The sequence below is a fragment of the Diorhabda sublineata genome, chromosome 5 (genome assembly GCF_026230105.1).
Source record: "Diorhabda sublineata isolate icDioSubl1.1 chromosome 5, icDioSubl1.1, whole genome shotgun sequence".
NCBI lineage: Eukaryota > Metazoa > Arthropoda > Insecta > Coleoptera > Chrysomelidae > Diorhabda > Diorhabda sublineata.
The window spans coordinates 11,885,527-11,900,305 of NC_079478.1; the positions used below are offsets into that span (position 1 = coordinate 11,885,527).

Consider the following 14,779-nt stretch of genomic DNA (forward strand, 5'->3'; position numbering starts at 1 on the left):
AATTTTTATTAAAAATTCATTATCGATTCTTATATTCATCGAAGGCTTGTGAAGAGGTCCATGCAGTGATCTACTCAAAAACTTCTAATATATCTAAACTGCTTTAGCAAAATATATTTTTCAATGTCTTAGTGGTTATAGTAAATAACAATTTATATATATATATATATATATATATATATATATATATATATATATATATATATATATATATATCATCACTCAATAAGTCATGACATTTCGATTAATCAGAATGTGAGCCAATTAACTTACTTACTTTTGTTATTTCAAAAATAATGGAATCAAAACAATTTCGTATGTCAATTGCATCTTGTTAAAAAAATACTGTACAAGCTTAGCAATGGCTTCAAAAGTATTATCCGGACTCGGCTCTATCGATAAGAACCATTTGTAATTGATTTACTGAATTTAATGATGGTGAACGTTCTGGTCGTCCAAATGAAGTGGTTACTTCAAAAAAACATCGAAAAAGTTCACAAATTGGTTATATCTAATTGTAAATTGTAATTGCGTGAGATAGCTGAGGACGTAGAGATATCAGAAGGCAGCGTGTTTACAATTATGCATGAACAATTGACCATGAGGAAGCTATTTTCAAAGTAGGTGTCGCGTTAACTCACAGTCGATTAAAAACAACAACGTTGTTGTTGATGATTCAGAGCACTGTTTGGCTATGTTTACACGTAATAAATCAAATTTTTTGCGTCAATATTGGAATGGATGAAACATAGATCTATCACTTCACTCCGGAATTAAAACGATCATCATCTGAGTGGAGTCTAGCCGATAAACGAGGTCCGAAGCGCCCAAAGGCATAACAATCAGCTGGGAAGGTTATGGCTTCAGTATTTTGGGATGTGCATGGAATATTGTTCATTGACTATCTCTAAAAGGAGGATACAATCAATAGCGAATACTACATAGAGTTTTTGGATTCAAAAATCAAGGAATAACGGCTTCACATGTCGAAGAAAAAACCACTGTTTCGACAAGACTAGACCCATAAATCGATGGCAACGATGGTTAAATTGAACGAAATTACAATTCAAATTGCTTCCTCTTCCACAGTATAGTCCAGATCTGTTCCCCAGTGACTACTGACTGTTCGCTGATCTCATTAAAGCAATTGCTGAAACTGAAGCCTATTTTGAGTCAAAAGACAAATCCTTCTACAAGCACCGCATCGAGAATTTAGAGAAGCGTTGAAGGAGATGACATTGATGAATAAAATCGATTTTTGACAAAAAATGTGTTTTCATTAGTAAAACACACGACTTATTGAGTGATGTGTTATTTCAGTTCCTCAGCTTGCACAGTTGGCTCCTAATTAATCATTTCACATTATGCTTCTAGAATATCATTAATAGACACCACCTTTGCAATAACCAATCAAATCAAAGTATTACTGGGGAAATCCTTTTCCATCTATGACAATTGTGTATTTTCGTCACATTTTACTTGATGTATTACATGAACTTTTAGTAGATTATTTTTGCTCATATCACACTACAGAAAAATATGTTATAGAAATTACATCAACAATTCAATGTATAAAACATTAGAGCAAATAAAAGTACTCTTAATAACTGCATTAAAAATTAAATTATGAGTACTTACCCTTCATCGCCAAGTGTAAAATGTATATTATTTCGACTTCCACCTTTGCTTTCACTAGTACAAGCATTTTCCTCTTCTTGTTTACTAGTTTCGCTACTCGAAGAATCACCATCCTTGCCGTGGTACCCTGCACAAATATAGCACCGTCTTACCACCATGTTAGTAACAGTGACGTGCAAAAATTTCATGGACTGTGTTTACATTGTTAAAAAATAAGTTTAGTGGGTTTATTCCCCATCCAAATACATAATTTATTTCTTTGCGACTGGTAGATTTATTTTTAAAAATATCTAAACATAAACAATATTTTTATGACTTGTTCAAATGAAATAATGAATTGTTTTAAATATGTAATTTTGTAAAATTAAGATTGATCAAATTAATTGACTATCAGAAGTTTGCATTATAACATATTTTGATCAAAAAGTGATTTAAATAGAAATTATTTGTTTTTTTAATAAACTGACATAATACGGATATTACTTATTCCCATATGATTTTAAAAGTATGCTCTGTTATTAAACACACACAAACACAATTTTTAAGGAAATTATACTTGACCTCTTGGTATCTGGTGTAAGTTGTATTTAGTATTTGAAAAGGTTATCATGGTTATTCCTTAAACCAAGTAAACAATTATTTTCAAGCTCAAATGTTAGAGACAGCAATTCATGTTCAATGGGTTACATTTTATAACTGCTATTAAAAATTATTAGAAATATAAAAATCATATTATGTACAAGTTAATTATTACAAAATAAATATTTAATTAGTCGAAAATAATTTTTCACATCTTTCACTTTACTCGTTAGAAAATTTAAAATTTTCAATACTATAAATGAATTTACATGACCAGAGATTATCATAAACATTTTTGGTAGATTGTATTATTTATTAACAATCCATTGTCTCAACTCGATAATGATGGTTATAGATCTATTGATGAAAATTGCAACATTGAAAAAACGTTTAAAATTTAGTATTTATCGAACATTATACCATCAAAATATGTACAGACGATTCTACTGACCAAACATATTGTCTAATGCAAAGATTGAACAAAGTCTGTCATTAAGTTATTTAAAGTGTTTTTTGCAATTTCTACATTGGTTAAAAATATCAAATGGAAGTTCACAGTATATGTCACATTATTTTCAAAAGTGATCCAAATTTGGAAGAATATATGTCCAACCAGCCATCAACGACCAAAAAGCTAACTCAAATTTAATATATTAAATGAAATTTCACACTACATGTCACAATGACATCCAAAAGCGATTTAAATTTGGGAAAATATATATTTAACCTGCCATAAACGACCCAAAGTCGTTGTATAGTGTTTTTCTTTTTGAAAACTCAAATTATCGGTTTGAAGCACCGATTTTCAATCTATAGAAGACGTGAAATAGAAGTGGTAATAGCCGGATTGTCTGTTGTATTTTTTTAACGGGGTATTCTTGTCTAGAAATTTGAAAAAAATCGATTTTTTAGCATATTTTCAAAGCTTAAACTCTTAAGAATGCGTCCTTGAACGGATTTTTAAAAATTCGCAATATTTCTGGAGATTCGGTAAGTTTTGTGACGCAGCGTCCAAGCTGGCCGAGTGGAACGAATTATTCTAGTGGAATTGTTTCTCAAACTACTTTTTTTAAATTATATATATCTCTATCACGTCTGCCTTGGATTTTAAAAATTTGGACTATTTTTTTTTTAAATTCGAAAAGATCAAAAAAGGGACAAAAAATGTTAATTGGAACATTGTTATCAATTTCTTTTAGTGTGATATATAAAAAAATTATCGTAAGACCTTCATTTCATGTTTTTTGAGATGCAGTTAACAGCTTATTTCATTAATGTTTATGATACGATAATAAACTACCTTTTCAGGACTTTTTAAATGTTTTCTTTTTATAATAATGTTCTTTGGACATCCTGATCATTGAACATAATCATTTATCATTTTAAATTCCACATACCATCAATAATGGTTTATTTCCCATGGAATTATTTTTTTAGTACTGAAAATAAATTCAAGTTCAAAATTTTACCTCTTTCGTATCGTTGGTACATGAAGGACCAAAATTAATATTTAAGTTTTGGTGACATATCGACGCTATTTTTACAGATCAAGAATTTTTCTAATTTTTTTGTTCCAGATCACTACAAGGGCTGGAATCATGTCAATCAGGGTACACCTTTTTTTTGTAGCCCTCACTTTACTGGCCTGTAATTTATTGAAATTCGGATTTTTTTACCATTTTTTTATATTCTTAAAAAGTTAATATCATATAAAAAAATGGATAGTAAAAATGTTTTTACATTAGTTTCAAAAATGTCTAAAATTTAAGCTTCCAGACCAGAATACCCCCTTAAAAGAAACGTTGAATAGATTAAATTAGATAAATGGATGTATGTGGGAAAAATAGACACCTTGCAGGAATAATCCGTTTATGTTATCGTTATATTCTGTATAACTGTGTGAAATCATTATTTAAATTCATTTAAAAATTTTATCTTCTTACCTGTGTATACATTCGAATATTCAAATTGAAAAATAAGGAAACAGGTTATCAAATGAATAACGAATTTCAAATACTTCATATATTTATAAATATAATCTACAATGATAATGTACAAATGAAAAAAATTAGTTGATTATCATTATAGTGATTAGTTCTGTTGTATAATGTCTTTAAGTATATGTATTAGTATCAAAAATATTGTTAATATTAATTTAAAAAAAGAAGAGATTCTTATTAGAGTAAGCCCTATTTATTAACACTACCCTGTTTTTATCTTTCCCATTTTTCAATCCGAATAAGTGCAGTATTTTACAAAATAATAACAGCAAGTCTCAAAATAAGTTCTACAGTAACATGATTCAAAATATTTACTCAAAATCAAATATATTTTCCAAGAACAACTATTAACTGTGAGACTCATAATTGTTCGTATCATGAAAACATTTCAACTATAAAAAGATAGATCTTATTTTTTCCCATAAAATACTGTTTTGTTAGTATTCTACTATTCTAAGTTTTGTGGAAAATTAATCTGGATCTTTATACTACTACTAAGTAGTAACAGAAAGTCATGAATCAAACTTAACGTTGACATGTTTCAAAATAGTTTGGAGCCACCAAGGAAAAATTATATAATATATAATTATAACCTGCAACAAGTTTTAATATCCAGAGTTATATGCAGAGAAGTGATGTCTCAATTCGGTTTGTATCTTGAAAACAATTCAACTATGAAAAATATTGTGATATCATCATAAAAAGAGAACTCGAATTTTCTTATTGCTGTGAGCTATTAGCCTTTTAATATTTATTATAATTATTAATAAAAGTTTGATTATAAATATAAGACAATTAGCAGCGATAAATCGCGATAACAATTTGAGACAAGCTGTTAATTTCTTAAGTGTTAAAACTATCAACTAAAGCTAATGTAATAGAGTACGATGACTTACAGATTGAAAAGCTCAACGAAGTAATTGTACTCTAACTATATTTTATAAAATAATTGGTAACTATCGATCTAAAATCATCCCACAGCACAAAAATATCAGTACATCCTAGATCAACAAATGCATAAATAAAAAACTCCACAAACTTAAGTAGATACATAACTAAATATACTTGCGGTGTATATACAGTTTAATAAAATATGTATTATTATATGCAATTATCTCGAAAAGTTGAAAGTTTTTCTGTTCTCGACGTTGAATTTTAAAAAATTTGTGTTCGATAAAAATGTTCAACCTTCAATAAATCATAACTCGGTTTATATTATATCTGAAGCAAATTTACAAAATAAAAACAATTTTTTCATCTTTGTGTAAGTTTCATTTTTGTTTTTCACACTTTCTCTGATCAAATCAAAAGTATTTGAGTTATTTATGAAAAATCGATTAAAATCGTGGTTTCTTTTAAAGAAAAATTCAAATCGTCAATCAGGCATAACTAAAAAACTATTGAATTTCCAAAAAAAAAATTCTAGGAACATTTTTTGCTTAAAATTTGGTTCTCTATAAATTTCCGCAGTTATTCTCAACATAAAAATATTCACTACCTAGTTGAGGCCAAAAGCACACATTTCATTAAAATCAATGCCGGTTCATGGAAATCAGAGGTGAAAACCTGGGACCATAATTTCATTCGCAAATTCCTAATATTAAATTTTCTTGAAAATATGTCACTAAAAATGACATATATTGATAGATCTTATTTTTGAAATAAGCTAATATAATGATTAAATGAATTTGATATTATCATTGCTTATGCAGCAAATTCGGCATGCTATTTAGGTATGCATCCATTACTAACAGCTAATCGCAAATATCTACGTACAAAATTACACAAATCCTGTATTCTACCTAAGTATTGGGTTAAGTATATAAAATTCCAAAAAACTATATATTAATGGTTCACTCACTGTCGTAAACATCATCAAAGGAAACTGTCTTACCTGCAGAGGCACTATAGATAGACCCTGTGTCATCATCCAAATCATCTGTGCTGCTCATACGTCCTTCAAAAAAAAAAAGGTATCAGATATCCACATATCCATACATAGTATCACAAAATTAACTTTCTTGGTTGAAATAATTTAAGTAATCAATTGAGTCCTCAAATATATAATTATATTTTTTAGTGATCTCGTAAGTACAAGATACTGCAGTTGATTCAATAAGAGTTTTGTCTAAAGTCAGTATTATGAGCAGCGTCCTTCCATTTTTGCAAATACAAAGAAAAGTGGATACCAGATAATCAGTTTTACTAACATTTCTCTAATACTTTTAACTTTTTCATATGCAATATCTAGATCAATTCGTGATATTCATACTAAACACACTGTATATTAACACCAAAACTTAAACTGTCTGATGCACATTTTGATAACCAGACTATTCTCTTTTGGGGGTTAGACTGAAGTGGACAATTTAGTTATCAAAGTGCATAATTGTGAGTTTTTGTGAAGTGGTAGTAAAAAAGTGCAATTTTGGAATAACTAAATAATGTTAACAATTCATTCTGCACTTTTTTCTTGACATATAGTTAACAATTTACACAATTTAAATTTTACTTGCAATTTTCTTCAATTGCGCGTTATTTTTGCTTAACTCGTTGCTTCATATGCTGGACGGTGTGATTGTCAATTTCTTAAAATATTCTACATGAAAGCTGTTGCTTTCGGGTTCCCAACCCTTATACACTTTTCTACTCAATATCGTACACAAATTTTAAATGAGGCGAGTCTGCGGAACATTTTGAGGATTATCATCTTTCGGTACAATTGCCTCTAAGGTGACCATATTTTTTTATTTCAAATCCGGAACGGGAACTTGTAGCGGAGAGGTGTAGTTAAGTTGAATAACTTATATACTATTTAAGGATATAATAAAAATCGATATTTTTTTTAATGAATTCCTTTTTTTAATCAGAATCATTTAGGACAAAACTTTTATGTTTTTTTGCTTAGTAGCATTGTATTAGTGTGTCGAGTCTTGTCGCTTGTCCAAAAAGTATTGATTAAAGAAAATATTTTATCTGTAGAAGCATTTGTGTCAAGCAGTTCGGTTATTTTTCAATTGGGCAATTTTTTCTTATATATACTTTCATATAAGTATACTCGTCGTATATATCATTTTCAGATATTGAAGCTTGATAAATATTGAAAATAAGAATCTTTTCAGAAATTCGGGATAAAAATTGCTTCTAGAAAAAACCGGGACGCAAGGTTAAAATCCGGGACCGTCCTGACCAATCATGGAGGTATGGTCGCCTTATTCTAACCAATCTCTAGTTACTTTAGTGACAAGAGGCTTTGTTATAATTGTCTAAAAGTTTACATATTTCGTTAGTTAAACAACCTACAGCATCAGTAGTGGATATTCCATGCCTAAAACCATATTGTTGGGGAGAAATTAATTTGTATCTATCTATAAAGAATGTTAGTTGTTAATGTAGAAGTTTTTCAAATATTTTATTTAAAGCAGGAATTAAAGATATTGGTCGATAATTCATCTCTTTTTATATATTGGTATTACAATGGATATTTTAAATTGATTTGGGCAAACACCTTTTTCTAATATTTTGCTTATAAGAAAAATAATAGGTGGGCAATGTTATTCGTTACATTTTTTAATATTTCCGCTTTTATCTTATCAATTCCGGGTTATTTATTTGGCTCTAAAGTGTTAATAATCAATTTTACTTCATTATCTGTTACAGAAGTCAGATAAAAGGATTTATTAGATATATTCCTACAAAGACTTGAATAAATGAGCTATTTGTCGACTATCAGAAATTATTTCTTTCTTTTCCTCATATATTTCTTTAATTTCATTATTTTTGTCTTTTTAATCAAATACTTTTATTGTTTTCCATAATGATTTAGAAGTATTTTTAACTTTTCAATTTGCTCTTGATAGTATCTTGTCTTTGCCTCTGTGATTAACTTGTTTAATTTGTTCCTATATATAATAAAAGCACTCTTATTTTCGAAATCGTTTTGATTGTTTTTGTAAATTTTATAAAGATTCTTTTCATTGTTAATTCATTTTATTAAGCCTTCCGATATCCATCTTCTTTCTTTTAAATTCTACTTTTTTAATTTTTATTTCATTAGTGTTTTGGAAAATTTTTATTAAATATTGTAAGATACTTATGGATTCATTTAACTCAATGCAAAAAATGGATATTTTAGTTGTTTTCAACATACAACAGTCTCAAGAAATCATTGGAGGAAAGTTACTAATTCATATGACATTCACTAAAAGTCAGAGCAATTGGACGAAAAAATCATCAGCAAGAGGAGGACCCAACGGATCTTTTTAGATCTTAGTACATTACAGGCCCCTTAGATTTTTTGAATCTAATCTAATAAGCAGCAATTTATATCATTTATAAAATCAGACCTGCATTATGTCTGTTCAAGCTTCACAATTTTATAACAATAGAAAACTGACCCCACCTACCTTTCAAACTAGATCCACGGCCGTTAGCATTACGATAGAGAACATTTTCCAAAAAATTGAAACCACTATTATTCATGATGTTAAATCCACATAGCATTTCGATTTGTTTCCATCTATGGACTCTTTCTTGAAGCTCATGTGTTACTTCATTTAGTGCCGTTCTAGCTTCTACGATACTTCTGTCTACTTCATCTATGGATTTACCATGAGTTGAAACAAAGGCACCTACAAGACTTGACCGTTTCTTTCGGAGTTTTTCACACTGAAATATTATAATTGTTTATTGTTGTTTCTATTAAATTTAAAAACAGTCATTGACATCGTCATTATAAAATAAATATGAATAATGGTAATACTACTAAGGTATTTCAGGCAAGACTAAAAACAAATAAAATTCAAAATCCAATAAACAAAAAATCAAGATAAATAAAACCATAGTCATGACAACAAATGAAAATAAAAATAAGCAATATAATGAAGAATATAAAGAAAAATATGATCCAAGTAATATGTACAGCAGAAAGATGGTCAATTAAGAGGCAAAATGAGGCATAAAAGGAAAGAGAAACGAGACACCTGAAAATAATAGCAGAAAAATTAAGTGGGACAATAAAGAATAAAAACATTGGAAAAAATACAAGGCAAGAATCTATAATAGAATAAATGGAAAAGAAATAGAATTCGTAAGGAAATGACATAAAATTCGAGATATATAAATTAATAAGAATAAGAATGAAATGAATAGATTATATAAAGGAATAGAGAAAGATGACAAAAGATTAGATCCCTTATTTGGGAAATGAAAAAAAGAAATAAAATTTGGAAAAGCGACAGTGAAGAGTTTCCCCTATAGAATTTGGGAGCAAAGATGTTTTTATTTAAGAAAAAATGAAGCACAAGAATTATCTCTCAAATATATGGAGGTTTCAAAGTTAACAATTAGTTTACAGATTGTGTATTACTTGTGTAAATATAAATTCATTCCAGCGTCTGAAAAAGCAGAATCATTAATCAAGAAATATAAACTGCTACCAATTTATCAAGACTTTTTCAAAATTAGTCTTCCTGTCTAATAAATAAATTATTATACTTACAGCTTCACGTGCTTGTTGTAACTGCTTTTCAGCTTGAATTTTTTTCTTAAGATAAGACTTATTCTCAATTTCGTGCGTAAGCTGTAACCACTGCTGTAATGCTACTGGTGGAGTCCAGCATCTATCTTTCAGTTCACCTTCTGCTAATTGTAATTCAGTTCTTAGCATCTACAATAAAATTAATAAATTTAAAGGACAAGGTCACAACGAAATAAAATTAATTGTACCTCTATTTCTGCTTTTAATTGAGTAACTTCTAAGTCTGAATAGGAGCTAGGTATTGAATTAAGTTCACTTTTAGAGTCTTGAAGTTTCTTTTCCAAGACTTTCTTTTCAGTTTTCACAGATTCTTCTGCCACTTTGGCTTCTTCCAATTCCTTCTGAAGATTTTGTAACGCTCTTTCTGCGTTTTGGAGACTATCCATATCTCTGTTCATTCTATTTAAATGGTTCCTAAATTTCTTTTTCAATTGATAAGCATACCAAATTACAGTAACGCCAACGATTATCAAAAATATTAACATCAAATCTTTCCAGTGCGGTACATCTATAAAAAAAACATAGGAAATATTGTATTCCAGTTTTATATTTTGATATTTTAATGCATAGTAAACTACTCATACAGTGATTAAGAAGTAGAAACTAGGATGAACGTTAGAAGGTAAATCACACATGACATCTTATTTTGTGCTATTCAGTTGCAACATTGATAAACAATCTTTATAAAAAGTAAGGCAGCTTTTTGATATTTCAATGTCTGTATAAGTAGATTAGGAAGGCACAAAAACATATACAACCAACTCTATTATGCATGAGCTTTATTGCTACAATAGCTCTCATTACATAACTTTGAATAGCATCAGAGTTATACAAAATTCCGCTGAAATATAATAAAAATCGATACCAACAACATTCCCACCAACAAGAACAATTTGATTTGACTACACTTAGAACAAATTCTACTGCCTGCACAAAAAGTAGAATAAAACAGTATTGTAAATGAGTAAAACATTTTTCACTTGTTGGGTATCAAATAAAGACATGTCACCTTCTTCCGTCACATCACACCAATTGCATTCTATGAGAAACAGAAGAGTAACAGCAGTATAAATGAAACCTTCCCAAACGATGTTCTATATTATACAGCTATATTTCCCCCAAAAATCATGATAAAAACTTTGGCAGTAAGGATATGAATTATCCTTTTTCCTTTAAATCTAACATTCTGTAACGTTGCAAGGAAGAACCTGGAAAGCACAGTGGTTTGGATTAATACAAAAAGTTTTTTCAACATTTTTGTTCATGTTAGATTTTGAAAATAGGATTAATCGAATCTCAATAAAATCAATCCACAGCTCATCACTATCTTCCTTACGTGGTACTGTCTCCTCATGCCAAACTTGATTAGACTAGGTCTAACAGAAACTAATCATTGTATTCTGAGGTTAAACTAGTTCTGGAATCTATCACAATTGCAAACAATGCTTTGAACAAGTAACCCGATCTTTATTACTCTAAAAGCAGCCCTGACAGAAGGACACAATAAAGCTTAAGGTTGCAACAATTTAATCTCTAATCTATATCCCGGATCTCTGTGTCAGAAATATTTCACCATTCAATGAGTTGATCATTTATTTAAGTTAATTTTTATGAAGGTTAAGCTGATGTTACTTTTTGCACTATTATTATATTCAAAATTACTGGTAATAATAAAGAAGATAATTCAGGAAGAAATAATAATTGCAAATAACTCTATAAAAGGAGAGCATTATCACAACTGAGTATAAAATGAAACATACTTTAAAAGAGAAAATATTTGTCAGGTTAATTCTTTGTTTAACCAAAATACAAAATATGGCACTAGATAAATTTCTAGTGTTTAAATGAATAAGTCTGATAGTGTTTGGAATATACTGGGATTATTCTTACTACATGTTAAAGTCTAAAATTTCAGTACATCGATTATTCGTTTATAAATTACGGATGGGCAAGAATGAAATATGTCAGCAGTAGTATACCATTTATATAGGACCTTAAAAGCTTCTGCTTTAATATTGGAAACATAAATTATATTATAAAAACGTTTATATTTATGCATAAGGAATGAAAATATTTTTTAATCGAATCCTGTATATATCTAGTCATTCTGTAATTCATACTTTCAAACCAAAATATTTTATTGGCATTTTGAAATATTGCAAAAAAATATCATCCAGTTTTAACTATTGTAGTAAAATATGAGATGGATCTACAATAATTTCAGTTTGAGTCATCAACTGGTAGAAATATTTATTATTCATCAGTGCATTGTTTATCTAACCTTTCAAAACACAACTCATAATCTATAAAAACAATCATTGCACTATAAATATCCCATAGTTGAGTATTTGAACACCCTTTTAATCACATGACCAATTTGCTTGCACCACTGAATTAGACAAAAATGAGTTACACAATAAATCTCTGCAAAAATGTCAAATTTAAAGAGAATCATTTGTCACGGTAAGTAAACAAAATAATAAGCGAGTGTAGGAAGACAACAAACATTACACTTAGTTGAATAATTATACATTTTTTTTTCAATATTTGCACGTACCTTTTGGCGGTCCGAAAAGGACAACGTCCATTGCCTTTAGGGCGATCTTTTGTTTGTGTATTGGATCCTTTATTCCAAGGACGTTTAAGTATGCGGCATTATTAACAGCTAATCTAAAAAGAAATAATAAAGGTTAAACAACCATTTTTATGTTTAAAAAGTAATCGCATAGAGCAATTAGGAAAAATTATGGTAACCAATAGCCATCAAATTTTGAAGATATTGCCAATTAATGTGTATCGCTAATTTAAACAGTAGTTAATAAAAAACTTCGGCCTTTTAGTGTGGATTTTTTTATTTAAATATTAATAAAAATCTTTTACGAATATATAGGATGAGTCACATAGGATGTCCCAAAAGTAGACAAACATAAAATTTTTAAATAGAGCGCCCTATATTTGATCACATTTTTGAATTCTACATGCCGCCCGCCTTAGTGGAAATTTGAGAAAACAAGGATAGTTTTATTGAAAACATAGCAGAAAAGGTAAAATTTTTCACCAGAACCGCCACTGAATTATTCTCTATATTAATTTCTTGTTTCTTAAATATTTTTTCAAAAACAAATTCAACATCAAAGTAAGTTGGGGTAAATTCTAATAATTAAAGAAATGAATATTTTAAACCAATTTTCCGAAATAGATTGATAACCAGATGAGCCATAATTATTTGAAACACTCCTATGGCAAGACTTAACAACATTAATTTTTCTTGGAAAAATAGTTTACAATATCGGAGAATATTTTTTTACTGTTTATTCTATATTTAATCCTTTGTTTTATAAAACCTTCTCTTTCTTATATCGACTCTGTTTTGCGATATCTTTTTAGAAAAAATAAACGTAATAAATACAAAGATTATCGATTTTTATCTGATCCACGAGTTATTGAAACAGAAAGTACTGAATGATAAATATTTTTCTCGTACTATATAGAAAACTCACATCAAACTTAACTTTGTTTGGATAAATCATGACGAAATAATTAGTACACAATGCCAATGCCATGGTTATGTAATTAATTAATATATTATTTAATATGAATAACAAAATAAATAAATGATTCCACAAATGTTTTTATATTGATAAAATGAATAATGAATATCACATAAATTGAAACTGTATATATTCTTATGGAATTTATATTGAACTCATTTCTCTGAATTATTTTATGTAATAATAATCGGCCGAGAAAAAAATTTAAGCTGTTATGATGTGATGTAATAATTTTAATGTGAAGGTCAATTAACAACTTTAAATCGAGTTTGAAATTATTTGAGATGGAAACTATTGCTACGAACATCCAAGGATGGGAAAAATTCTTTGAAGAAGTCACTCATTTTATGTTTGGAAAAGTGTCTAGAATATATAATGGAAAATATATATAATGGAAAAAATAATTACTATTACTATATTCAAAATCAAAATCGGTTTTATTTCAAAAAAAAAATTGTGACATGACATAAAATAAAACTTCAAGAATAGAGAATTCAAAAATATAGAATTTGTTTTTCCAAACTAAGAACCTTGAACGCGTTTGACAATACTCCACACGAAGCTGTCAAAAGAGCTTTAGATGCGTGAGGAGTTGATAGGACAACCTCCAGATAGATGGCACAACTACTATGTACTATCTACAGCAGAAATGAAAGTAGGGCAAGACACCATTTCAGTCACTGCAAACAGGGAATGCCCACAAGGAGAAGTTGCATCCCCACTTATGTGGCGCTTAATAGTAGACGAACCCTGTCAAGGATATGCAGAAGATATAGTCATCCACGGATGTTTCGAGAATACACTCTATGACATAGTTCAAAGAGGGCTCACCTATACAAAAAGGTAGTGTCGATCAGTGGGATTAAACGTCAACTCGAACAAGACCTACCGAATTTCCTTCACTAGGAAGAAAAAACTCAACTTCCAGCCCATCAAGCTAGACGGGCAAGTAATCGAGTGGAAACAGAAAGGAAATATCTGGGACTCACACTAGCTAGTAAACTTCTCTGGAATAAACATGAAAAGCCACAAAAGCCCTGATGGTGTGCAGAAACTTTGAAAGAAGGAATTGGGGCTGTAATCCAAAGATCCTGCAGTGGATGTACATTACAATTGTGAAACCAATCATCACATATGGGGCAGTGGTTTGGGGTATTAGAATGAATACCACGAGGAACAATTTTCCAAAGATACTAAGACTAGCTTGCTTATGTGCAGCTGGGGTCATGGATTCTTGCCCAATAGCTGCTCTAGAAGAGATTCTAAATCTTCTACCTCTCCACATAGTACTGGAAAGCGTGGCAGAGAAAACATCACTTAGAATGTTCAGAGACGGAATCATTAAAGATAACCTGTTCCTAAATAATGACCAGCCTTGGGACATGCCTCAGGACGTTGCATCGAAAAATTTTAGCTTTGCCAAAAATTCACTTCAATAATAAACTGTAAATGTGAATGGGATTAAAACATCA

At 29.4% G+C, this 14,779-nt stretch overlaps 1 protein-coding gene across 1 annotated transcript in view; it reads right to left on the reverse strand.

The window, feature by feature from the left end:
• The window catches only part of LOC130443951 (stromal interaction molecule homolog), a 34,267-nt gene that overhangs the window by 9,560 nt on the left and 9,928 nt on the right, over positions 1–14,779 (reverse strand). Inside the window, exons 4-9 of the mRNA XM_056778863.1 lie at positions 12,314–12,426; positions 9,945–10,264; positions 9,718–9,885; positions 8,624–8,885; positions 6,112–6,174; positions 1,639–1,765 (exon numbers count right to left, since the gene is read on the reverse strand). Coding sequence (XP_056634841.1) covers positions 1,639–1,765; positions 6,112–6,174; positions 8,624–8,885; positions 9,718–9,885; positions 9,945–10,264; positions 12,314–12,426 — 1,053 coding nt within the window. The remainder of the gene's footprint in view (positions 1–1,638; positions 1,766–6,111; positions 6,175–8,623; positions 8,886–9,717; positions 9,886–9,944; positions 10,265–12,313; positions 12,427–14,779) is intronic.